At 42.9% G+C, this 25,601-nt stretch overlaps 1 protein-coding gene across 2 annotated transcripts in view; it reads left to right on the forward strand.

The window, feature by feature from the left end:
* Nucleotides 1-25,601, forward strand: part of LOC138965462 (uncharacterized) — a 75,883-nt gene that overhangs the window by 31,088 nt on the left and 19,194 nt on the right. For both annotated transcript variants that reach the window (XM_070337621.1, XM_070337622.1), the window contains exons 3-8: nt 20,876-21,080; nt 21,944-22,242; nt 22,626-22,766; nt 24,096-24,293; nt 24,693-24,805; nt 25,114-25,308. In XM_070337621.1, the coding sequence (XP_070193722.1) occupies nt 20,876-21,080; nt 21,944-22,242; nt 22,626-22,766; nt 24,096-24,293; nt 24,693-24,805; nt 25,114-25,308 (1,151 nt within the window). The remainder of the gene's footprint in view (nt 1-20,875; nt 21,081-21,943; nt 22,243-22,625; nt 22,767-24,095; nt 24,294-24,692; nt 24,806-25,113; nt 25,309-25,601) is intronic.

Here is a 25,601-nt window from a genome sequence, read left to right on the forward strand (position 1 = left end):
CAGCGGGGGAGAGGAAGTTGCTTGCGTTTGGGAAGTGTTTGTGTGAAAGGGGGAGTGGGCTTTGTTGAGTTTCAAAGCAGCCACCAAGTACACTTGTCAAAGCTTGAATCAATAAACAAGTCATTTGCATAAAGTGCACTCGGCGGCCGCCTGAAAAGGCAGCCTTTAGAAGTTGTTTGACGGGTTGGAAGAAACATCAATAGCAGGCAATACAAAGACCTGGCGCTCCAGCCTGGAGCGCTCTGCTCAACCGTGACTGACTTCTCACAACTGAGTGTTTTCTACCTGAGAGGATCGTGTTTGGAGTTGTAGTGGTTCTTGCATGGGAGAAGTCCAATATTTTCTAATCTCCTCATTACTTTCAAACATTGTCTTCAAATCTTTTTTCAGAGAGTAGATTTCAATGAAAGACAGACCAACTGTAGAAAACCTGCTAAAGTATGGTTTCAGCAAACGAGCAATCTCTCTCAGTTTGCGTGAATAAGCTGGTGAGATGCCAATGTTTGCCTGCAACCACTCTTCCCACTTGTTTTTGTGAATTCCTCGTTCCTTTTCTTCCTGAAAGAATTTGAAAGATGCATCCAGAAGAGAACCATACTGAAGGTTAAAACACATACTGGTGGCCTCCTGTCTTTGAATCTGCCTGTATCCTTCCTTCAGCTTTTCAATAGCAGCATCTGATGACCCTATTTTCTCTGAGGAAAAAAAGAAAACTTCTTTCCTAACTGTCTTACTCACATCAACCTCTTTTGACTGCAAGTATTGATGGAGTTCTTCTGGTGACATAACCTTTCGTTTTTTCACCTGCTCCCCATACAGAGATGTCAGTTTTCTTTTTGGTTGGGAGAGAAATCTAGGTAGTTTCCTACTTTCTGATGGCCCTTCTCTTTTCATTCTATTCAATACATCAACATAATTATTATGATGAAATATATGCTCCTCAATGATGCCAAGTTGTTCTACACTCCATCTGCTTTGTTGATCCATATCTTGAGGAAGAAGTTCTCTCTCTAATTCTTCAGAAATGCTATCTTGACTCTCACAGAAAACACAACTGCACGGCATCCGATTCCGGAATGAAATGGCAAAATCACCAGGCTATGTTACAATCAATACCAAGTGGTGGGCGGACGTGACGTAACTGTTGCTATCACATGATTTAATCTTGTCTTGCCATTGGAGGAATCAGTATAGAAGACAAGCTTGCTGTTTGTTTTTACCAGATCAATACGGTAGTTATGGCTAGCCGACCGACGGGCAGATTGGATCAATACGCACGCTGGCTGCAACTAGTTAATATTTCAATGGAAACTAAATTTAGCGTTGCACAGAGAGAAAGGGGGAATGTACGTTCTGGGTTACTGATTCCGACAGACCCGGCATTGGTTCAAAACAACCTTACTTTACTATATTTTTTTTTGTATGGATTTATGCAGTATTTTTTTGATTTTGTCGCATGTTTCATTTTAGTAAAAGTTTAGTCCAGAAGCCTATTTTGCGTTAATATTTAGGGTCTGTCGGAATCGGTGAGCCAGAACGTACATTCTCCCTTTCTCTCACCCACACACACTGACACACATCACACACACCCACACACACCTTTCGCAGTTCGCTCACAGTTCTTCTCTTTTCCATCGTCGCCATCTTCGAAGCTTGCTTCGCTTTTCAGGGGAGATAACCCGTTTATCACATTCGCTGCTGACTTGTGGGTCAAGGCTATTGGCAAGCAGTCGTCAAACCGAATAACTCTCTCAGCCAGGGAATTAAAGGAAAAGTGGGTCTGTGATTGGTACTGACTTAAAAAAAATGTCTTATTCGCCATACATTGTCACAACTTCTTTTGCAAACTGTAAACGTAAAGAGGATACACGTGCGACCGTTGTATCATCCTGTGCGCTTATAAAATGTGTACATCGTATGTACATTTTATTTGCATTGAATGTACATTTTATTGTATGCATACCGCTCTTCAGAGTCGAAATAAAAGTTATGTTATCTCTGCTTTGCGAAACACATTGACTATATAAACGTGTAACAGGAATGTGAATGCTTAGAACTAAACTTGTCTCGCTTGTGTCTTCTGGGTGAGTTTCTTGGACAATTTCCCAGATTAGTTTATTATCTGTATCAGTGTTTGTGTGTCTGCATATCCACTTAAAAGACCAGGGGGTCGAACTACAGTGATACCCCGAAAGCGGCGTATGGCTGTCTGAATGGCGGGGTAAAAACCCACTCGTGCAAAAACATGAGTGAACGTAGGAGTTTCAGCCCATGACAACAAGAAGAAGAAGACCTACAGTGAATGTAAGGTTTTGTTTGTCATGAGTTAAAAGTTCAAATTGACGGGCGCAGTGGCGTGGTGGTAAGACGTCGGCCTCCTAATCGGGAGGTCGTAAGTTCGAATCCCGGTCGCTGCCGCTTGGTGGGTTAAGAGTGGAGATTGTTCCGATCTCCCAGGTCAACTTATGTGCAGACCTGCCAGTGACTTAACCCCCTTCGTGTGTACACGCAAGCACAAGACCAAGTGCGCACGAAAAAGATCCTGTAATCCATGTCAGAGTTCGGTGGGTTATAGAAACACGAAAATACCCAGCATGCCTCCCCCGAAATTGGCGTATCCTGCCCGAATGGCGGGATAAAAACGGTCATACACGTAAAATCCACTCGTGCTAAAAACATGAGTGAACGTGGGAGTCTAAGTCCATGAACGAAGAAGAAGAAGAAGAAGAAGAAGAAGAAGAAGAAGAAGAAGAAGAAGAAGAAGAAGAAGAAGAAGAAGAAGAAGAAGAAGCAAAATTCAAATTACATATACCATTCTTGTTTTTGTTTTTATTTATTTTTATTATGGTGAGCTTATATAGCGCGAACCACAATTAACTGTGCTCTCCGCGCTTTACATATTAATTTCTGCCGTGTGAAATGGAATTTTTGTACAGACAGACAGACAAACAAACATTTTTTACACACAATATATAACGCATTCACATCGACCAGCAAACCTCAAGCCTGTTAGGCGAGCATTCACCTTTCGCGGCCTTTATTCCAAGTCACACGGGTATTTGATGGACATTTTTATCTATGCCTATACAATTTTGCCAGGAAAGACCCTTTTGTCAATCGTGGGATCTTTAACGTGCACACCCCAATATAGTGTACACGAAGGGACCTCGGTTTTTCGTCTCATCCGAAAGACTAGCACTTGAACCCACCATCTAGGTTAGGAAAGGGGGGAGAAAATAGCGGCCTGACCCAGGGTCGAACACGCAACCCTCTATTCTAAAACATCCAGCGAGAGTCAAACTAAGCGTCCAAAGAACTGTTAGATTTGTTTGCACCACTGTCCACCACAATGGCTGTCATGCAGAACAACTATTTATTGTTCAATACAGCATGACTTCCCTTCTTTGTCTCTGTTAATCTAGGGAGAAAATATCCAGCGATATTTCTCCGTAGGCCTAAAGTTCGGCCATGACCTAGTCAAAATAACTTGCGCAGCCGCAGAAACAAGAAAAAGATGAAATGATGACGTTTGACCCTGTTTTGAAAGGGAGCAGACGAAGTTGACCCCCATGACACGGAACTACTTGCGACCTTGAACCCTCTGTGTTTACATACAGTACGTTGACGATCGAAGATCGAAACGATTCATGTTGAGATTGACGATTTTTGACAGTATTTGCGCCCAAAGCGATAACTTATGAATGAAAACACTTCTTTTTCAGCCTTTTCCTTCTTTCGAATGCATTTTCAATAGACAAAACTGATAAATAACGAGTAAATGCCTGTCCAAAGTGGCAAGGACTCAGCAAGTTTACACGGCTGCAGCACGCGGGTAGCACCCGCATAACGTTATCACTTAACGTTTGCTGCTCGCGCTTTCTCTATCACGCATAGAAATAAACATAAACATTACAAGCAACATTTAGTATAACTACAGAAATATTTCTCACGTAAAAATAAAAAAAATAAGACCAAAAAAAGCACAACGAAGGCACAGCCAATCGTACGTTGTTCTTCTGTGAACATTTCAACGGCAGAATGTCAGGCCTGTCGCCAATTAAAGTGAATGATATTGTCAAAATAAATGGATCAGAGGAAGGAGTAGTCATCCATATAGCCAAACCACTGGGGTTCACAGTTTTAAAAGTACAAACGGTCAGCGGGATTACGAAGACAGTGAACAGAATAGATGTGCAGAAACTCGCTAGTCTGCCTGGCACCACCGGATCCCCTCAGCAGACCACTGTCACAGGCACATTATTCTTGACCCCAGAGGTTTTAAAGGATCTCTCAAACTTTGAGTTTGAAGAAGAACCTTTGTGCATCACCACCATCACCACCATCCAAGAAGCCAAGGTTTGGCAACGATGAGGCACACCTACCAGACATCCAGGCCTATATTAACTCTCAAGTTAAACAAAAACACTGCACAGAAAACAAAATCTGACATCAGATTGCTCCTAACTTTTTTGAAAGAAAAGCACCAGAATATCACCCCTGAAATCAAAATCAGCCAGTTGCCACCAAAACAATTAAATGTAATCCTGTGTGAATTCTTCATTCTCCTCAAGAAAGCCGACGGCCGTGACTACGAGACAACATCGATAAGGAGCTTCTGGGCCAGCATCCACCGCCATCTGAAGGAAAAGGTTTACCCACGGGACATCTTTACAGACGTTGAATTTCAACAGGCCCGTGCAACTCTTTCCGCCAAACTAAAAGACCTAAAAAAGCAAGGTCATGGAAACTTGATCAACAAATGTGACCCCCTCACCGAAGATGAAGTTAGGCTGCTGCATACGACCCAGCAGCTGGGAACAGCCACACCTGATACCATATTAAATACACTGTGGTGGAACAATACCAGACATTTTGGTCTCCGAGCGGTCACAGATCATTACCTCATGAAGTGGGGAGATGTCTCCTTGCAACACGACTCCAATGGGAACGAATTTCTCAGGTACTGATCTGCCGCCTCCACCCACCACCCACCCCCCCTCCCAGGCACACTTCTTGTCCATAACTATGCAAACAAAACCAATTTTCTAACATAAAAACAAAGCTTAATTAATGTAAACTTTAAGAAAAGCATTAAAAACTATTTTCACACACAAAAACACACACATGACACATGCTCTTTCAGTCTTTGCAAAACAAAACACTTTTGTTAAGCTGCCAACTATGAGAAAAGGAGCTATATTTTGAAAAAAAAAGAAGATATCTGCGGGATATTAATGTGCAAAATTATAAAGTCAATTTTAAAATATTTACTTAAAATAAATCCCTGCGTACAGTGTAAGCATTTCTTTCAGCTACAATGAGCGAACAACAAAGACCAGGACTGGAAGAGACCCTACTGGAGTCCGTCCTTTCAGTCCGACAGCATGGGCAACACCGGAGACACCAGAGACGTGCCCGGTCAAGGTGTACAAGTTGTACGCTGAGCTGCGGCCAGTCAGCTACAGAGAAGATTCTGACCCGTTTTATGTTTCTTCAACCACAATCCCCAACCCACCCCCAGGCACCACTTGGTTCAAAAAACAAAGAGTTGGAAAAAACAAGTTGGCAAAAATAATGAAAACAATGGCATCCAAAGCAGGTCTGACAGATTCAAAAAAATTGACAAATCATAGCGCACGCAAAACCATGATTCAACAACTGATTGACCACAACATACCACCAACACACATCATGCAAATATCCGGGCACAAAAATGTCCAGTCAATCAACTCATATTCCTGCATCCCTGAACAAACCCAAAAAGAAATATCAAACATACTGGCATCACATGCACAAGCACCAAACACATCCTCGCCAGACCAGCTGACATCAGCCACACATGCAAGCACACATGCTTCTGCAACAATGCCACCAAACCAATTCTCAACAGCCCCGCATGCAACCACACATGCACCAGCAAAAATGACACATGCTTCCGCAACAATCACATCAGCCTCACAGTCACATGCAAGCACACATGCTTCCGCAACAATTCCACGAAACCGATTCTCGACAGCCCCGCATGCAACAACACATGCACCAGCAAAAATGACACATGCTTCCGCAACAATCACATCAGCCACACATGCTTCCGCAACAATGCCACCAAACCAATTCTCAACAGCCCCGCATGCAACCACACATGCACCAGCAAACATGACACATGCTTCCGCAACAATCACATCAGCCACACATGCTTCCGCAACAATGCCACCAAACCAATTCTCAACAGCCCCGCATGCAACCACACATGCACCAGCAAAAATGACACATGCTTCCGCAACAATCACATCAGCCTCACAGTCACATGCAAGCACACATGCTTCCGCAACAATTCCACGAAACCGATTCTCGACAGCCCCGCATGCAACAACACATGCACCAGCAAAAATGACACATGCTTCCGCAACAATCACATCAGCCACACATGCTTCCGCAACAATGCCACCAAACCAATTCTCAACAGCCCCGCATGCAACCACACATGCACCAGCAAACATGACACATGCTTCCGCAACAATCACATCAGCCACACATGCTTCCGCAACAATGCCACCAAACCAATTCTCAACAGCCCCGCATGCAACCACACATGCACCAGCAAACATGACACATGCTTCCGCAACAATCACATCAGCCACACATGCTTCCGCAACAATGCCACCAAACCAATTCTCAACAGCCCCGCATGCAACCACACACGCAACAGCAAACATGACACATGCTTCCGCAACAATCACATCAGCCACACATGCTTCCGCAACAATGCCACCAAACCAATTCTTGACAGCCCCACATGCAAGCACACATGTACCAGCAAAAATGGCACATGCTTCCGCAACAATGACATCAGATCAAAGCATGTCCACACAAAGCACCAGCCTCCTGCAGCCTTTCTTTCAAGGTCCCATATCAAACTGCACATTCAACATCACCATTAACTACCCACAAGCAAGTGCCCCTTCCAGTACCAATCTTGAAACACCTCCTTCATAATATAATCACAACTAACATGATTAAGTGATTACCACTACCAGTCAATGTCATTTCCCTATTTGAGAGAAGAAACTGTGTGTAGCCTAACTGAATTACAAATGATTTGTTGTTGAAGTTGAACTATACTATTACTAATTCTATGCTAGCTATTGTTAATGTTGTTAACGAGATGCAGAACACATATTATATGTGTGCAATTTCACAAACAAAGGCCTTAATTATATCACTTATGTTGGTATTAATTTACATTGTGCAGTGACTCACTCACAGAACTTACAGGTCTAAACTACAACTTTCCATCAATCCATGCAATATGATGCATGATATTTGAGGATGAATTATTATATATTCAATTGTTACATTTCACACTTGTTCATGTTAATTGTTATTCCATTACCTCAGCTCACACATGCGACTTATCATGTTCAGCTTGTGTTCCTGTCATTCTATCCTTAATCAACTACTGTTTCCAGTAAACAATTAACTTTACAGATCTGTCCAAGATCCAATAGAGGATTATTTTGACTGAATGAGTTAATCACCAGTAGTACTTGTAAGTGTGTCATTCGTCAATATTTTCTCAGTAACAACTTTGTAGTCAAACTATTAAGAAAACAATTTACTGTAGATAATAAAAAATAAAAAATGTATGACAAGAACTTGAAGAAATTAAACTGTGTATAACTATGAGTATGAGCTGTTTCTCCTTGACCTATGGTGTGTCATGTTAACATATCATTCCAATTTTGGAGTGTGCATGGTGTGAATCGTGACTGAGTTTGTGGTGCATAATGAAAGATGAAACCAACCAACCTGGACAAACACTAACACACATACACTTTCGAGTCACTTAAAAGATGTGTGATCCAAGTCTAAACAAACAATCACAACACACTGCCTACCTAGCTGCTTCAGTGGCAGTGCTCGATACAATGGTAGTTCCAATCGACTTCGTTCTCCACCAGTTCACTCCGAAATCCAAAGAAAATATCCAGAGAGCACTATTTATCCGAAAGCACACAGTCTGCTACAAATAATCCAAAGCCTGGTTGGATTGAAGGCCATACTCTTTTAGTCTTTGCGGCAGCAGTGTTCGACTTCGAAGCAAACTCGTTTCAAGCTACGCGGACTTTCGTCCTATGAAAAAACAGTGCTGAACCGATTGCATATTATTTTCGCCAAAAACGTGATTTAGCCTCTTGCAGATGTTGTAAACTTTGAAAAATCCACGCTCATCATCTTAAAATCACGTTTTTCTTGTATTTAGGCTGTACACATTAAACAAAATTGCGGCGCTATTTCGTGCGTAGTGTTCTTCTTCTTCTTCGGCGTTCCAGCGTAGTGTTAAAACTGCGCCTTGCCAAGACTGACACAAAATATAGTTCTACAACTTACAGGCTTGCGTTGATTATTCTGCCCATGGTGCATTTCCCATGCTTTGTTTCCACATCCCATGACAAACTATCTTTACTTTGGTCATGCCATATATACGTTACAGCTCCGTGTCACCCATGGCAGCGCGTGATATTTTGTCTCGACTGGGTGAAAGAATATAATGACGTCACTCTCGGCAGAGCCTCGAGTGACGTCATCATATTCATTGACCCAGTCTCGACAAAATATCAGGCGATACCATGGATGGACGGAGCTGTAACTTATACATATTCGCTTCTTTGAGCTACATGGAACGTCTGAGGCCGACAAAAACACATATTCAGGCGGCTTGCTAGGATTACAAAAGACCACTATGTTTGTGTGGGTCCAATGCGATTCAAAGGAATTCTAACTCAACGGATAAATATATACATGTCATGTTTTGATCATAAATGCATGTATCGATCAAATTGAACCTAACCCTAGTTGGCACGGCTCGAAGAAGGGAAATCCCATGTTCAATTGATACATATTTTTTTAACATATTTTTTTAGTCAACGAATTTTTACAATTGGTTGAGTTAACTTTCAATGAAATAATCATTTTGAGCAAACCAACAAGTTGTAGGAGCTCAGAAGGATGTCAAACAGCTTCTAAAATGAGTGGGGTTTTTTCTTCTTTTTTTTCTTTTCTTTTTTTTTCTTCAACAGTTTTTTATTCAGGCAAACAGATTTACAATGACAAATTAAAAGCATTGATACTTATACTGATAGTAAATTGCAGCAGTAGCAGAGTTAAACACATATATATGACAAGCTACATGGCAGTTGGTATTGTTATATGTCCAAAGCATACTTGTCCCGAAATCAGAAATGCATTAACGGCTATTGTAATAGCAAATCACAACATCACCAGTCGTCATCAAACTGTTATTAGCTGTTGGTACGGGTTCCATTTTGTAATAAACTGAATTTATTTCATGAGGATATTGTGAGCATATTTATCAATTTGGTATAAGTTACATAGTTCTCTTAAAAACATTTGCATGCGAGGACGAATTTTGTTAATTATACATTTGTATACAAAAAACTTTCCTGTTAATAAAATATAGTCAAAACCAGCGTCTGTTTTAATGTGGTTTTCATGGTTCAATAATATCAGTGTTGGTGTTAGTCTGAGTCTGTCACAGTTAAAACATTTTTCTTTCAGACATTTTTCAAACTCAGACCAAAAAACTGTTGTTGTGCAACCTGTGGAGTTCGCGTATACATTGATCCTTATCGAAGATAGCTATTCATTTTAATGGCAATCAATTTGACGCTCTAAAGCTTTTATAGCCACCAGACGTAAACGTTTGCGCCGACGCGATCATTGGGTACGATATAAATATGCACATTATATTAGGTTCTTTATTCCGGCTTTGTCATTATTACCAAACAAGTGAATACATTTTTATATAAGAGTGCATTCCTGTAAGTGTGTGTGTGTGTGTGTGTGTGTGTGTGTGTGTGTGTGTGTGTGTGTGTGTGTGTGTGTGTGTGTGTGTAAAAGTGTCAGTGTGTGTAAAAGTGTCAGTGTGTGTGTGTGTGTGTGTGTGTGTGTGTGTGCTTGTGTGTGTGCGTGTGTGCGTGCGTGTGTCCGTGCGTGCGTGCGTGTGTGTGTGTGTGTGTGTGCGTGTGTGAGGGGGTGTGTGAGTGTATGTGCGTGTGCGTGTGTGTGAAGTCATTCATTTTCGTTTACATTCAACTGTCGGGACTGGGATGGTTAAATCATAATCTTCCCCTATTTATCTGTTTTCTCGTCACGGTTGTGTTGATGCACATGTCAGTGAGCACAGCTTAGTTGAACAAACACTCATGGTTTTCGAATGTATTCACGGGCACAGAACAAAAATATTTACCAATATCGTTTGCACAGTTACGAAATCATGGAAATATTCCCTTTGTTTTTCCCAGACATGGTTGCTATTCCTAATTGAAATTACTTAGCTTTGTCGCACCTGTAAAATACGTTGTTTACACCTAACTGTAAGCTATTTACTTGCCCTGGCCATGTTCATAACTCCACAAGCACGCAGCGAAACACTGAAAGACGACTGTTATTAACATTTGGAACAAAAAGGTCACATCATGTACTGTCATGATCTAACATGTTGTGACGCTCCGTTGTTTAGTTACGACGAAACGAAATAGATGCTTCGCTCCAAATTTCAGTTTGTAGTTTGTCGACCTCGAGTATGCACGTATATAGGGCATCCCGTTGTACATTTGTGGAGCCTGCGCACAGTCCAGGAACAATTTCTGAGACAATCCCCCCCCCCCCCCCCCCAAAAAAAAAGACACCTTTGAATCCAAGGATGACAGGTATTTCTACGGAACAATTAAAGGCGGATGATTTATGTTCTGTTTTCCTATCGTTTACAAACAAAACATCCGCACTCAGGTGAAACGCAGTATTGTTATCACGATCGTCTCATTAAAGGGAAGACCTCGCATAAGCTGGCCGAGACACAATTTATGACCCTCGTATGCCGAGTAGTTACGAGGAGACCGTTTTATCCAATAAAAACCCAATACTCGCATCCTGCCCGACTTTGCCTAGAACAATTTCTACATTTTCTTTGGAAATTGTTTTAGGCAAAGTCGAGCAGGATGCGAGTATTGGGTTTCTAATTGATAAAACGTGCGTATGTACAACAGTAAACTTATATAATTAAGTAAGATGGATTGGATTCTGTAATATGATCTGTTAAAGCAACGTCAAACTGCGGTCTACTTCTTTGACACGCAAATCCAGACAAGGATGTCGATGAGAAAACAATGTGTTATAGCACTCCCTTGGTATGCCGACGTAACGTTATCTTTGCAGGGGAAGGGAGAGGGAAGACGTGAGGGTCCTTGGGGTCACACTGTCAGACAAGGGGGTGTTGGAGACCTGAGGGTCCTTGGGGTCACACTGTCAGACAAGGGGGTGTTGGAGACCTGAGGGTCCTTGGGGTCACACTGTCAGACAAGGGGGTGTTGGAGACCTGAGGGTCCTTGGGGTCACACTGTCAGACAAGGGGGTGTTGGAGACCTGAGGGTCCTTGGGGTCACACTGTCAGACAAGGGGGTGTTGGAGACCTGAGGGTCCTTGGGGTCACACTGTCAGACAAGGGGGTGTTGGAGACCTGAGGGTCCTTGGGGTCACACTGTCAGACAAGGGGGTGTTGGAGTCCTGAGGGTCCTTGGGGTCACACTGTCAGACAAGGGGGTGTTGGAGACCTGAGGGTCCTTGGGGTCACACTGTCAGACAAGGGGGTGTTGGAGACCTGAGGGTCCTTGGGGTCACACTGTCAGACAAGGGGGTGTTATCCGATGTCCAGACATTATTGTAATGTCATTTTCTTTGAGGTGCCGAAGAGAGAACTCGAAGTCGAACTCGAAAACTTGATTGAACATAATAGCATTAGGTCCATATGGTCCTTTCTTACAGCTAGTCCCTACTACAATACACACATAAAACGACGAACATGAATGAAGAATAAAACAAAAACACACACACACACACACACACACACACACACACACACACACACACACATACACACACACACACACATACACACACATACACACACATATATACACACACATATATTCACACACACACACACATACACACACATATACATACACACACACACACATACACACACATACACACACTCTAAGGGAGCGTGAAAGAGAAAGAGAGAGAGAGAGAGAGAGAGAGAGAGAGAGAGAGAGAGAGAGAGAGAGAGAGAGAGAGAGAGAGAGAGAGAGAGAGATGTAACGTTATCTCTGCAGAGGTAGGTAGAAGGGAAAGAATTAAAAGTGACTGCACCCGGCCGGGGAATGTTTTGATGCCAACGCGTTATTGCAACTTTTTTTGGATACCCAAAGAACGAGAAGGAGTCATGAAACTCCTGTATGGCGATGTATCGTTATCTTTGCAAACGAAGGTAGAAGGGAGAGCTTGAGATTGACTCTGGGGTGTGTTTTGATGCTCAGACAATCTGGCAACTTTCGATTAGATGCCAAAATGAACGGGGATTCTATTGGTGTGTCGATGTTAACTTTGCAGAGAAAGGCACAGAGCAGGGTTAAAAGTGACTGTTTCGATCAAGGGGGATTTTCTGTTGCCCACAAACTATTCCAATTTTCCAGAAAATATTCTAATCTTCGAGGTGTGTGTGTGTGTGTGTGTGTGTGTGTGTGTGTGTGTGTGTGTGTGTGTGTGTGTGTGTGTGTGTGTGTGTGTGTGTGTATGTAGGGGAAGGGCTCCTAATATGGACCGGCTCCTAATATGGACCACCTCCTGTTCTGACAAACTAACGGCGCTAGAGCGCTCAAAACAATTTCATTGGCTGTATTCACCCTCTCTGGATACCTTTCACATGTCAAAACAGTTGCAGAAACACAAACCTCAAAACCGTTGGACTTTTTCTCTTTTTTTCACTTTAGGCAGCGTTCACTCTAAATTTGCCGCCTAAAACGGAATCGTTTCTGTACACAGCCAAAGCTTTTATCACACAAAAATTGCAACATATGACAGCTAAGACCGTATTTGTTACATTTTAACAGTGTTGACCCCGAGGTTCTACTGCAAACAAAAAATAATAGCAAAATCTCAAAGTATGTGTCAGTCCCCTAATATGGACCACCTTCAACAAATCGAAGAAAATAAAGCTAAATGCTATTTTCATTAATTCATTCAGAAGTTTGCTGGAAATAACCTATAACTAGCCTTCGAGATTTAAACAAAATATCACAAATAGTCTTTTTTCTGTAAGTTGATAATTTCACTTATTTTCACTCTGTTTTTGATAAGCTTCTTTAGTTTCCTGGTGTGCTTCCAATAATGCTCTCATCAACAGATAAATCTAAAGCATATTTTGATTAGTCTGACTTGCACTCTAAGTTGTATCATGTTATTTTGAAGTATAGGGGGCTTTTTACAGTGATTCGAGAAGGCCGCTTCAGTGGTCCATATTAGGCGCCCAGGCTCCTAATATGGACCATTTGGTGTTTTTTCTGTATTTAATTTTTGCTGAATATCTATCAAAGCTATTTCACTCTAATTAGGCCTAACGGTTAACCTAAGAGAGAAGGACTACCAAACACAAAATGAAACTTCTTCGCAAGAAAACAAGCTAGTTATCAAAATGAAACAAAAAGTGGTCCATATTAGGAGCCCTTCCCCTACGTGTGTGTGTGGGTGTGGGTATGAGTGCGTGTGTTTTTGTGCGAGCGTGCGTGTGTGTGTGTGTGTGTGTGTGTGTGTGTGTGTGTGCGTGCGTGCGTGCGTGTGTGTGTGTGTGTGTGTCTGTCTGTGTGTCTGTGTGTTTGTGTGTGTGTGTGTCTGTGCGCGTGTGTGTGTGTGTTTGTGTTAAGGACAGATTGTAAAAAAAAAGCCCAGTCTTAAACCTTTTTTTCTCCATAAATAAAGTTCAGTACAGTTGTACGGTATTCCGAAATGTTCAAGCCAACAAATACATTAAAACAAAAACAAAAATGTGTATGCAGTTATTGCATTACCCCATCCCTGTTTCCGGAGGTGGCTTGTACTAACCTCTTCAGTTTGTCCAGATGGCTATCACTCTTAAAGGTTGAGTGAGCTCATCATATTTCTAATGTTTCTTAAGGGTCACAGAAACGTAAGGCGACATCTTGCTTTAATTACGTATGACTTGCGTTTTTTGCCTGCACATTCTATTTAACCGATGGCAACCTTTCTAGTCTAGCTTGCTATCTACAAATCTTTTCCATTTGAACTAAGATAAAGACAGAACAAATCTGGGAGTGTATAGATAATTTTCGCCCACCCGTAGCGGGACCATATAGTTTTCCCGTCGTGAGCTAAAAAGGGAAAAACAATTTGAATAATGTAGGTTCATTTTCTTTATTTATAGTAATTGATTCCCGTGGGCTGTGGCAGCTCATGGTTGCAAAAGCAGTTTCCATTCTAAATGTACGAACTCTGACGCTCATAATGCCACCTCTTCACGCATTTAAAATGAGTTGGAGTGCAAAATCAGCCACATCCCAGATTCAGTGTGTTAACTGATTTGAAAACCAGGATGCTTGTTGCTGGTTTGAGTTAAAGGCACAGTAAGCCTCCCGTAAACCATCACAGATACTGTCAGGCTTTTACACACAGGACAAACACCCTTCCGTTTGAACGCTCACCGAACGGAAACATCCTAGGTGCCCTACGTAAAGAGCGAGCAATTTTCAAAGAATTAATTTTGCGGATTGTCTCCTCACACAATCGGACCGTGGTGCGTTTTGGCGCTGGACCTAACTTTTAAAATCTAAATAATAAATTGACAGCTTGTTACACAAACATTCTTAAATCATAAAAGAATTCTTTTTTCATCAAGACAAGATCAGTACAATTCGAAGTTTGAACAAAGAAAAGCCCGGAAGCAGGGTCACGCAAGGTCGTGGTTCTCGTAGCAGTTGACGGTTTATGCCTATCGCCAGTTCATCTGAACAGTCAAAAGCCATCGCTAGAGTTCTTGTGAACCTCATCCGTTTGTTTCGTGCATAGTCAGAGATATATAATAACGTGCTATTGCAGATAAGCTCACAGCGAGCCGCATTCAAATTACAAACTGACGACTGCATTGTTAAAAAGGGAAACTGGATCACACGGGTTCGCGATGGCTCAGGGGTAAGATAAACCACGCAAAAATAAATTCTTTGAAAATTGCTCGCTCTTTACGGAGGGCACCTAGGATGTTCTCAAGCGGTGAGTGTTTAAATGAAAGGGTGTTTGTACTGTGTGTAAAAGCCTGACAGAATCTGTGATGGTTAACGGGAGGCTTACTGTGCCTTTAACCAGGACGTGTGTTATGTAGGCAAGGAGAATTGCTACTTCGGCCACCTCCCTACACTGTTTGGGTGTAATGAGCTGGAAACCAGGATGCTTGTTGCTGGTTTGAGTAAATCAGGACGTGTGTTATGTAGGCAAGGAGGATTGCTACTTCGGCCACCTTCCTGCACTGTGGGTGTGTAATGAGCTGAAAAACAGGATGCATTTTGCAGGCTTGGGTGCACGTGTTGGTTATATACACTCGTTACCTAGCAACGCTCACATGTTCCAGATCGTAACATCAAAGTAACAGGAACAAAAGATGAAGACCTTGCCTCTTCTTCTTCTTCTTCTTCTTCTTCTTCTTCTTCTTCTTCTTCTTCTTCTTCTTCTTCTTCTTCTTCTTCTTCTTCGTCGTTCACTAGATGGAAGACCTTGCCTCTTCTTCTTCTTCTTCTTCTTCTTCTTCTTCTTCTTCTTCTTCTTCTTCTTCTTCTTCTTCTTCTTCTTCTTCTTCTTCTTCTTCTTCTTCTTCGTCGTTCACTAGATGGAAGACCTTGCCTCGACTGTTGACGAAAAATCCAATGATACACGCTCAGCAGGATATATGGCTAATGTAAAAATGGATGACTTGATCTTCTTCAAATGATGGCCCAATAAACACTGATAGGTCTTGCGGAACATATTTTTCTGGATAACTAATTTAAATGCGCAATTTTTCTTATGTAAGCGGTCATGTACACCTACTCACACCTGGACATGTTTTACATGGAATGTTAGGACCCTTCCACTTGGTCACTTACACACAATCAACAGACATGTTTTACATGGAATGTTAGGACCCTTCCACTTGGTCACTTACCCACAATCAACATGGAATGTTAGGACCCTTCCACTTGGTCACTTACCCACAATCAACACACTGGTTGCTGTCTGCGCAGAGTGGCTTGTTTCGCTGAATTACTTTCGTTCGTAACATCTACTTCAATTAACGAAATTAATTCAAACTCCTACTCGTCACTGGAAGCAGGCTGGCTGTTGATGTTTTGGGTTTAATTCCATATAAAAGGTTGCAGTAATCGTAAGGAAAGTTCCTTGGTAGATCTGAGGTGGTTTTCATGATCGCTTACACGAGAAGGATAGTATGTTTAAACACTGACGGACGATTGCTTTTGATGACTTATCCAACCATTTTCTCAGAAAGAACGCAATATAAGGAGTCTTAATGTGACTTTGTTGTAGTCATATATTTTATTAGCTCCATCGGGGAGCGTGATAATTTGTTCAAGTGACGATTATTCAAATTAAGCGTAAACATCCCGCCTTTACTCAAAAGCAAAAGCAATCGTGCCTGCTAAATCGTTGCGATGTTACGACTCTGTTATGGTTGTTGAGTTTTAAAGGCAATGCCCGTTTCGTAAAAACACGCTCTGCTTAGCATCCCATATCTGCCGAGGCCTTTATATGTGATAACACCACCCCTCCATTTGCATACTTCTCAAACCCAACACCTTGGGTACTTTCTGTGCAAAATTGTATTTTTGTGAAATAATTTCGTAACTGACACCAGTGTCAATCAGCAACATTATTTCATTAAAAAAATTCCTACTCTTACTGACAGCACCCAGGCAACTGACTATTTGGTAGGTATAGATGGAGATATAGAGAATACTACACGGTTTGCTGTGTTGTACCAGATTTACACGATTTTTATTTTAAATATTGAACTGCGAGCGAAAGCGAGCTGTTCACTATTTAAAAAAGCAACGAGTGTAAATCTGGTACGACACAGCAAGCCATGTAGTATTTACTATATATCTCCATCTATTTTCTCGTGTTACACCGGCAGTCTGAGACAAGGACAAGGATGTCATTTTCGTCTTCGTCCCGTTTTCGGTATTCGGTAGTCCTCCCCGATAACTTGCTTACGGGCGCCCGCATAATTTATTCTTGTTGAAGTGTATCGTTGTGGGTGCGAGAGCTATTATGAGTTTTGTTCAAAACTGACCACACAGCTCAACATTGCATTGACACCGACCTTTCGTGTTGTCAGGTTATCAATTCAAATCGTGTCTGCTGTGTGTGTGTATGTGTGTGTGTGTGTGTGTGTGTGTGTGTGTGTGTGTGTGTGTGTGTGTGTGTGTGTGCTTCTCTGTCTGTCTGTTCGTTCGTCCGTCCGTCCGTCCGTCCGTCCGTCCGTCCGTCCGTCCGTCCGTCTGTCTGAGTCTCAGTGCGTCTCTGTCTGTCTCTGTCTGTCTCTGTCTCTGTGTGTCCCTCTATCTGTCTCTCCATCTCTGTCTGTCTGTCTGTGTGTTTGTGTGTGTTGATGTTTACGCGTGTAGCTATTTTTTTTTATTCCAGATGAGAGTGCTAACTACAAGAGATATGCACAGGCAACAGTACAGTCTATCAGCACTTAAAATGTAAAGACGCTTGCTATTGAAAATAAAAGTTGAAATACTTTCAACCATGTTAATAGTCAATTAGACTCAAAAATATGTCAATCATGCAACGAGAAGGCAATTCAGATTAGCAGTTATGTCACGGGGATATTCAAACATTATTCTTTTATTGTGCACATGCACTTATTTTGTTTAAAATGGTCTCATTTTACATAATTTCCACATTTGTCAAAGTTCGTCGAAAGAACGTTGTCTGTCAAAGTCTCGCCTAAACGATAGGGCGTTTACTGCCAATGATGCAAAATGAAGACAATCTGACGCCAAATTTGCATTAAAAAGTGAATATCTTAATTGATAGTTTGGTTTAAATTGTGTAGACAAAATTAGGCGAGATCATGAACACGTTTGTTCCAGGTGTGTGTGTGTGTGTGTGTGTGTGTGTGTGTGTGTGTGTGTGTGTGTGTGTGTGTGTGTGTGTAAGTGTGTGTGTATGTGTGTCCCGGTAAGTGTGTGTGCGTGTGTGTGTGTGTGTGTGTGTGTGTGTGTGTGTGTGTGTGTGTGTGTGTGTGAGAGACAGACAGACAGACGGACAGACAGACGGACAGACAGACAGACATACAGACAGACAGACAGACAGACAAACATAAACACACACACACACCCCGACAGAAAGATCGACAGACACACAGACAGCGTGCGAGTGCGCGTTCTGTATTAAAATGTTGTGAGTGTATTTGGCCTTGCATGCCTCTCATCAAAAGTCCTGTACCGTGCTCCCTTGACGCAAGACGCCCTATGCATCCAGGAATCTGCCGTGTCTCTTCCACAGTTCGACACCATCTGATAACATTGTTTGTGTTCCGTTGATACATTGGTAATGTCAGTATTTTCTGAAAGATACACGGGCTCACCGTTGACCCGTGACCTGTGTTAAAACACCTGAGAAACGTCGTTAAACCCTTTTACTGTAGCACAAAAAGGACCTTAAGCTCCCCAGATTTGATAACTCCATAATCGGTGAAAGGTATACTGTTGTGCAAGATTTACGAGTATTCTTATCTAGGTGCAGCGTGTGTTTTGCAGGTGTATGGGGTTGCGGGTGGGTTGGAATAGGGGGGGGGGGTTGGAATAGGGGGGGGGGGGGGGTATTTGAAGTATTTGTTCTTTCAGTATTTATGAGCATGCTTAAATGTGTGGTTAATGTTTTGTGTGTAGTGTGTGTGTGTGTGTGTGTGTGTGCATGTGTGTGTGTGTGTGTGTGTGTGTGTGTGTGTGTGTGTGTGTGTGTGTGTGTGTGTGTGTGTGTGTGTGTGTTTCATTTCGTGTTGTTGTTGATTGGTTTTGACTTTGCCCTTCTACACGCGTACGTGCATGCGTCTTTGTGCACGATCTGTCTGTCTGTCTGTCTGCCTGTCTGCCTGTCTGCCTGTCTGCCTGTCAGTCTATACATATTGGCCTGAGTACGTATGCACGAATGGCCCGTTTGCTTCATCTAGTTCGCGAGTAATTGCGTGCTTACATGCGTGTATGTCTTTATTAAAATGCAGAACACTCAACCCGTTCTACCTCTGCCTGTGTTTGGGCATCACGAAAAGCCTCAATCCACAAAGTCTTCACCATCCACCCGTGCATCCATCCACCCGTCCCTCCATCCACCCGTCCCTCCTTCGGTGCAGATCTCTCTACCCATGCGTCTGTCGGCGTGTTTGAATATAATCAAAAGCCATAGTCTAAAGACAGATACACTGCTGACGTTACAAAATTTAGAATTTTTAAAAATACAAGAGTTAGAGGTTATTGGAATGGTTAATTATTGACAAAACAAAACGTTACATTAAATATAATGTACGTTGACCTAGTGCTCTGTGAAGGTGACAGACAGATAAACCCTTGGATCTTGCGTGTGAGATTCGTCGACGATTTTGAGATAAGTTCATTATTTGTATCACAACATGTGTCTGTCTGTCTAACTAAAAGACCGCTGGGTGACGTACTGTAAACATAAAGTGTTGTTTTGTCGACGTACTGTAAACATAAAGTGTTGTTTTGTCGACGTACTGTAAACATAAAGTGTTGTTTTGTCGACGTACTGTAAACATAAGTGTTGTTTTGTCGACGTACTGTAAACATAAAGTGTTGTTTTGTCGACGTACTGTAAACATAAAGTGTTGTTTTGTCGACGTACTGCAAACATAAAGTGTTGTTTTGTCGACGGACTGTAAACATAAATTGTTGTTTTGTCGACGTACTGTAAACATAAAGTGTTGTTTTGTCGACGTACTGTAAACATAAAGTGTTGTTTTGTCGACGTATTGTAAACATAAGTGTTGTTTTGTCGACGTACTGTAAACATAAAGTGTTGTTTTGTTGACGTACTGTAAATATAAAGTGTTGTTTTGTCGACGTACTGTAAACATAAAGTGTTGTTTTGTCGACGTACTGTAAACATAAGTGTTGTTTTGTCGACGTACTGTAAACATAAAGTGTTGTTTTGTCGACGTACTGTAAACATAAAGTGTTGTTTTGTCGACGTACTGCAAACATAAAGTGTTGTTTTGTCGACGTACTGTAAACATAAATTGTTGTTTTGTCGACGTACTGTAAACATAAAGTGTTGTTTTGTCGACGTACTGTAAACATAAAGTGTTGTTTTGTCGACGTACTGTAAACATAAGTGTTGTTTTGTCGACGTACTGTAAACATAAAGTGTTGTTTTGTCGACATACTGCAAACATAAAGTGTTGTTTTGTCGACGTACTGTAAACATAAAGTGTTGTTTTGTCGACGTACTGTAAACATAAAGTGTTGTTTTGTCGACGTACTGTAAACATAAAGTGTTGTTTTGTCGACGTACTGTAAACATAAAGTGTTGTTTTGTCGACGTACTGTAAACATAAAGTGTTGTTTTGTCGACGTACTGTAAACATAAAGTGTTGTTTTTTCGACGTACTGTAAACATAAAGTGTTGTTTTGTCGACGTACTGTAAACATAAAGTGTTGTTTTTTCGACGTACTGTAAACATAAAGTGTTGTTTTGTCGACGTACTGTAAACATAAAGTGTTGTTTTATCGACGTACTGTAAACATAAAGTGTTGTTTTGTCGACGTACTGTAAACATAAAGTGTTGTTTGTCGACGTACTGTAAACATAAAGTGTTGTTTTGTCAATAATCAAACGTTCCAAAAACCTACATTTCTTTTTTTTTTAAATCAAAAGCTATAGAACCTCACCCATTCATCCACCCATCCTTTCCTCCCTTCCACAGGACCGGGTGCTAAAGGAGGCAGTGACCGCTGACGTCAGCAACCGTCAGACGCTGAAGAACATCTTCTCTCAGGCGGGGGAGTACCTGCATTCCTTGCCGAGGCAGTTCCAGACAGACCTTCAGCGCGTCTTCCCCGACGTTCTGCCCTCGGTGGAGCACACGCTCAAACAGCTGGACAAGAATGACTGCATCATCGTGGTGGCTGGTAGGTACCAACACTATGTCTTTCTATACACTGCATGCTTATCATACTGATCTGTGGAGCACACACTCAAACAGCTGGACAAGAATGACTGCATCATCGTGGTGGCTGGTAGGTACCAACACTAGGTCTTTCTATACACTGCAGGCTTATCATACTGATCTGTGGAGCACACGCTCAAACAGCTGGACAAGAATGACTGCATCATCGTGGTGGCTGGTAGGTACCAACACTAGGTCTTTCTAATGAATACACAACAGGCTTAAATTACTGATCTGGGGAGTGGAGTGGTGAATTTGGTGGCCGTCTCTCTATACGTGGGTTAGATATTGTCTCTGGGAGATGAGGGTGGAAAGTGATTGCAGTATTCTTCGCATCTATGTGTTACAGATAGATAACCCCCCCCCCCACCCACCCACCCACCCCTCCCCAGGCAAACAAATTCAAACTAGTGTCGTGGGAATCAGTTTGATCGTCCTACAACACGGGCAAGACTGTGGATCCTCCACTGCTGTCCTCTCGTCCCCATCCCCAGCCACCTTACCCCCGTCCCCCCATCCCCCATCCCCCCATCCCCCATCCCCCATCCCCAACTATTTCCAACTGTGCCCCCCCCCTCCCTCCCTCCCTTACCTGACGACCATGTTTCTAAAATGAGAATGAAGGAGGATGACCATGCAGCATGCTTAAAGCCGAACATCCGTGTCCAGGAAACTGAGCCTTGTTGTGGTAGAAGGCCTCAGAGCTAAATGTAACGTTGCCCGCACGAGAAACTAGCGCTACATCTCCCGCGCGCCGATATTTGCCTTAAATCAAAACGTGTCAGTAAATATTCGAATCAAATAACTCCCCGTTTATTGTTTCAGGCGAAAAAGGAGCAGGCAAGAGCAGCTTGGTCAACCTCGTTGCGGGATGCAAAATTCTGCCTGCAGACATGCTGAATGGGACTAGGACCATTTGCGAGCTGCGCCATTCAGGAACAAGGAAATTCGTCCTTCACCCCTGGGACCGAAAGAGTCCCCCAGTCATAAAAGAGTGTCGCCCTGAACATGATAGCCAACTGTTCCTGCAAGATCTGACCTTACACGTGACATGCGTGGACCAACAAACGCAGAGCAGCCCTTATGAGAAGATTGAGATCTTCTGGCCTCTGCCTATTCTAGGGGTAAGATGTGTGTTGGAAGAAGTGTTGAAAATAACACTAAAACAAATACAAGAATACGTGTACATTCTGCCACCCTTCCACCCCCTTACCAAACAAACAACGAGATGCGTAAAGCGATATCAAAACATTTTGTAAATTTGTCGACCTGGAATTAAAAGAGTAATACTGAAACTATAGTCATCACATGCAGTAGGGATTGGCTGGCCGAAACTCGAAGGTCGATACTAGGAGGGCGTGGTTATTGCAGACAGTCCCAGGAGGGCGGAGGGGGGGGGGGAGTCACAGGGTATCCCACCACCTGGAGGACAGACAGACAGACAGACAGACAGACAGGATTTTCACTTTAATGTTAATCAATGTTTGTTATTGGCTACTCTTTCCAGGAAGGCGTGGTGATCGTGGACAGCCCGGGGGTGGGGGAGAGTCACAAGGTGTCACGGCAACTGGAGGACTACCTGTCTCGTGCCTTTGGCTTCATCTACGTCATCAACATCAGCAACGCTGGCGGCATCCACAAAGACAGGGTCAGTATGACCTCTCACGCTTCAGTGGTGTTTTGTGTTTGTATGGGGGGGGGGGGGGTAGAGTGGACGCAGGTAAGGTTTTTGTGGTGTTTGTGACGAGTGAATGGAGGTGGAGTTTTTTGGTGTGTTTGTACAAACCGTTGGTACTCGGAAGCAGAGCTTTTTTTCGACAGGAGATGGGAGAGGCGGCGGAGGGGTGGGTAGCTGCATGGTTGGTTAAGATGTATGTGTTAAGGACAAAACGTTGCTACTCGGAAGCCCAACTAGTTTCGACAGGAGAGGAGAGAAGGGTGGTGTTGGGTGGGCAATTGTTGATGAAGAAGGAGAGAAGGGTGGTGTTGGGTGGGGAATTGTTGATAAAGAAGGAGAGAAGAGAGTGGGGACGGGGAGAGGATGGAGGGTCGTTGGTGCTAAGTACAAAACGTTGCTGATGGAAATGAGATAATCTGAAGATTAAAACGGCTGCCGATGCAAGTAAAGGGAGCTAATGACCTTAATATGCTGGAAGGATTTGCTTCCCCTTTTCACAGAGTATACTGGTCATCATGAAAGCGCGCGGGGAAATACACACACCTTTACAGACACATGCGAAATTACCTTCACGCGCGCGCACGCACGCACGCACGCACGCACGCACGCACACACACTCACACACACACACTCTCTCTCTCTCTCTCTCTCTCTCTCTCTCTCTCTCTCTCTCTCTCTCTCTCTCTCTGTCACAGACTAGCAGACAGACACATGCACATACACACACACACACACACACACACACACACACAAACACGCAGGCACACACACACACACACACACGCAGGCACACACACACGCACACACACGTACATATATATATACACACACACACAGACACACACACACACACACACACACACACACGCAGGCACACACACACACACACACACACGCACACACACGTACATATATATATACACACACACACAGACACACACACACACACACACACACACACACACACACACACACACAAACACGCAGGCACACACACACACACACACACGCAGGCACACACACACGCACACACACGTACATATATATATACACACACACACAGACACACACACACACACACACACACACACACGCAGGCACACACACACACACACACACACGCACACACACGTACATATATATATACACACACACACAGACACACACACACACACACACACACACACACACACACACACACAAAATATCTCACATAACGAGGGACAGTAAGAGAGCAAGGGGCACGGACAAAGAGAGGCCAAATAAAAAATAACACTTTATTCCACAATCTTTCTTCAGCTTGGACAGCTTCTTCGCCAGGCGACAGAGCGTAGCGACCATGGATTCGAACCCTCAACCGCTCTGTTTGTCTGCAACTGGTGGGACCAGGTCTCACCACGTGACCGAAATCACGTGACGCGCGAGACATTGCGTAGGTTATCGAGAATCTGGCCTGGAGTGACGCCCCAGCAGCTCTTCCCAATCTCTTCCACTGAGGTAACTATACATTTTTATGATTATAATAAAAATCAATGAGTCATGTGAATTTGTTATGAATAATTATGATGATATTAAACTGACTAATTGTTGCATCAATACTGGTTATTATGATAGTACAAATCAGTGTGTCACATTGATGAACTGGATATTACTGACTTAAACGAGTTCACGCAATATGTAAGCACACGAAATATGTTAGCAATCCAAGTGCGTGTAATAAGGTTTCCTTTTTGTGCGTGAATTGTCAACAGAAGTGGTTTCCTAATACCAGAGCTAAGAAACGATTTCTATATCGTCTTGTATGTCTCTCTGCTGATGAGCTAGTAACATTCATAACACATAATTAGTGTGTGTGTGTGTGTGTGTGTGTGTGTGTGTGTGTGTGTGTGTGTGCAGTCGCTACGGGCAGTAGAGAACGGACACATTCTGGACGAGTATCGAGACTTGGTACAAGGGATCCGTCACGTTCTTCCCAGAACATTCAACGCAAAGCTCTCCACTTACTACAGGTAGGCAGTACTGTAAGCCTGAACGAATTGCCGATTGGGTATCCCCCGTTTCAAATCTTACCTCTTATCGGAGAACAAAATCAGACAGATAAACTTACAGAGACGCGGACGGACGCACGAACGTACGCACGTGCACATGCAAACACACACTCGCACGCTTGTACGCATGTAGACACACACACACACACACACACACACACACACACACACACACACACACACACACAAACACACATACGCACACACACAGAGAAATGTTTGAAATGTGTTTAATAACGGAAACATGTTTTTCATTCATTTCTCAAAAGATGGCTGTCTGCTGTGCTGAAGAGGTCGCTATACACACTGAAGATTTCGTCCAACATCGGGCGCAAGGAGGTGGCCGAAAAAGAGGCTGCCTTCAAGAACGTAAGAAACCAGATCGAGGCTTTGGAGAGTGACGCAGAGACTCAGATTGACGTCATGAGGGATGGCTTCCGGCGAGAAGTGGATAATATCACCAGGTTAGTCGCTTTAAATGGCACACGACATTAAAGGCACAGTCATTCCCGTGTAAAGGATTCGCCTCACTCTCTGAGATCTGCCTAGGTTTTAAAATTAAAAATTGAAAATTCGACACGAATCGAAAATCAATATTTTTACTACTTTTCTTGTAGGGTTGAACTTGATGGCTTTTTGAGAAACTACTTCAAAAATTTTTTTATTTTTTATTTTTTTTACTGCCTTTCACGCCTGGTGGCGTGTAGGGCAGCGACAAAGGACCTCCACTTTTGTCTGTCTCTTGCAAGCCTTTCCA

This window comes from Littorina saxatilis, linkage group LG4, assembly GCF_037325665.1.
Source record: "Littorina saxatilis isolate snail1 linkage group LG4, US_GU_Lsax_2.0, whole genome shotgun sequence".
In the NCBI taxonomy this organism is placed as follows: Eukaryota; Metazoa; Mollusca; class Gastropoda; order Littorinimorpha; family Littorinidae; genus Littorina; species Littorina saxatilis.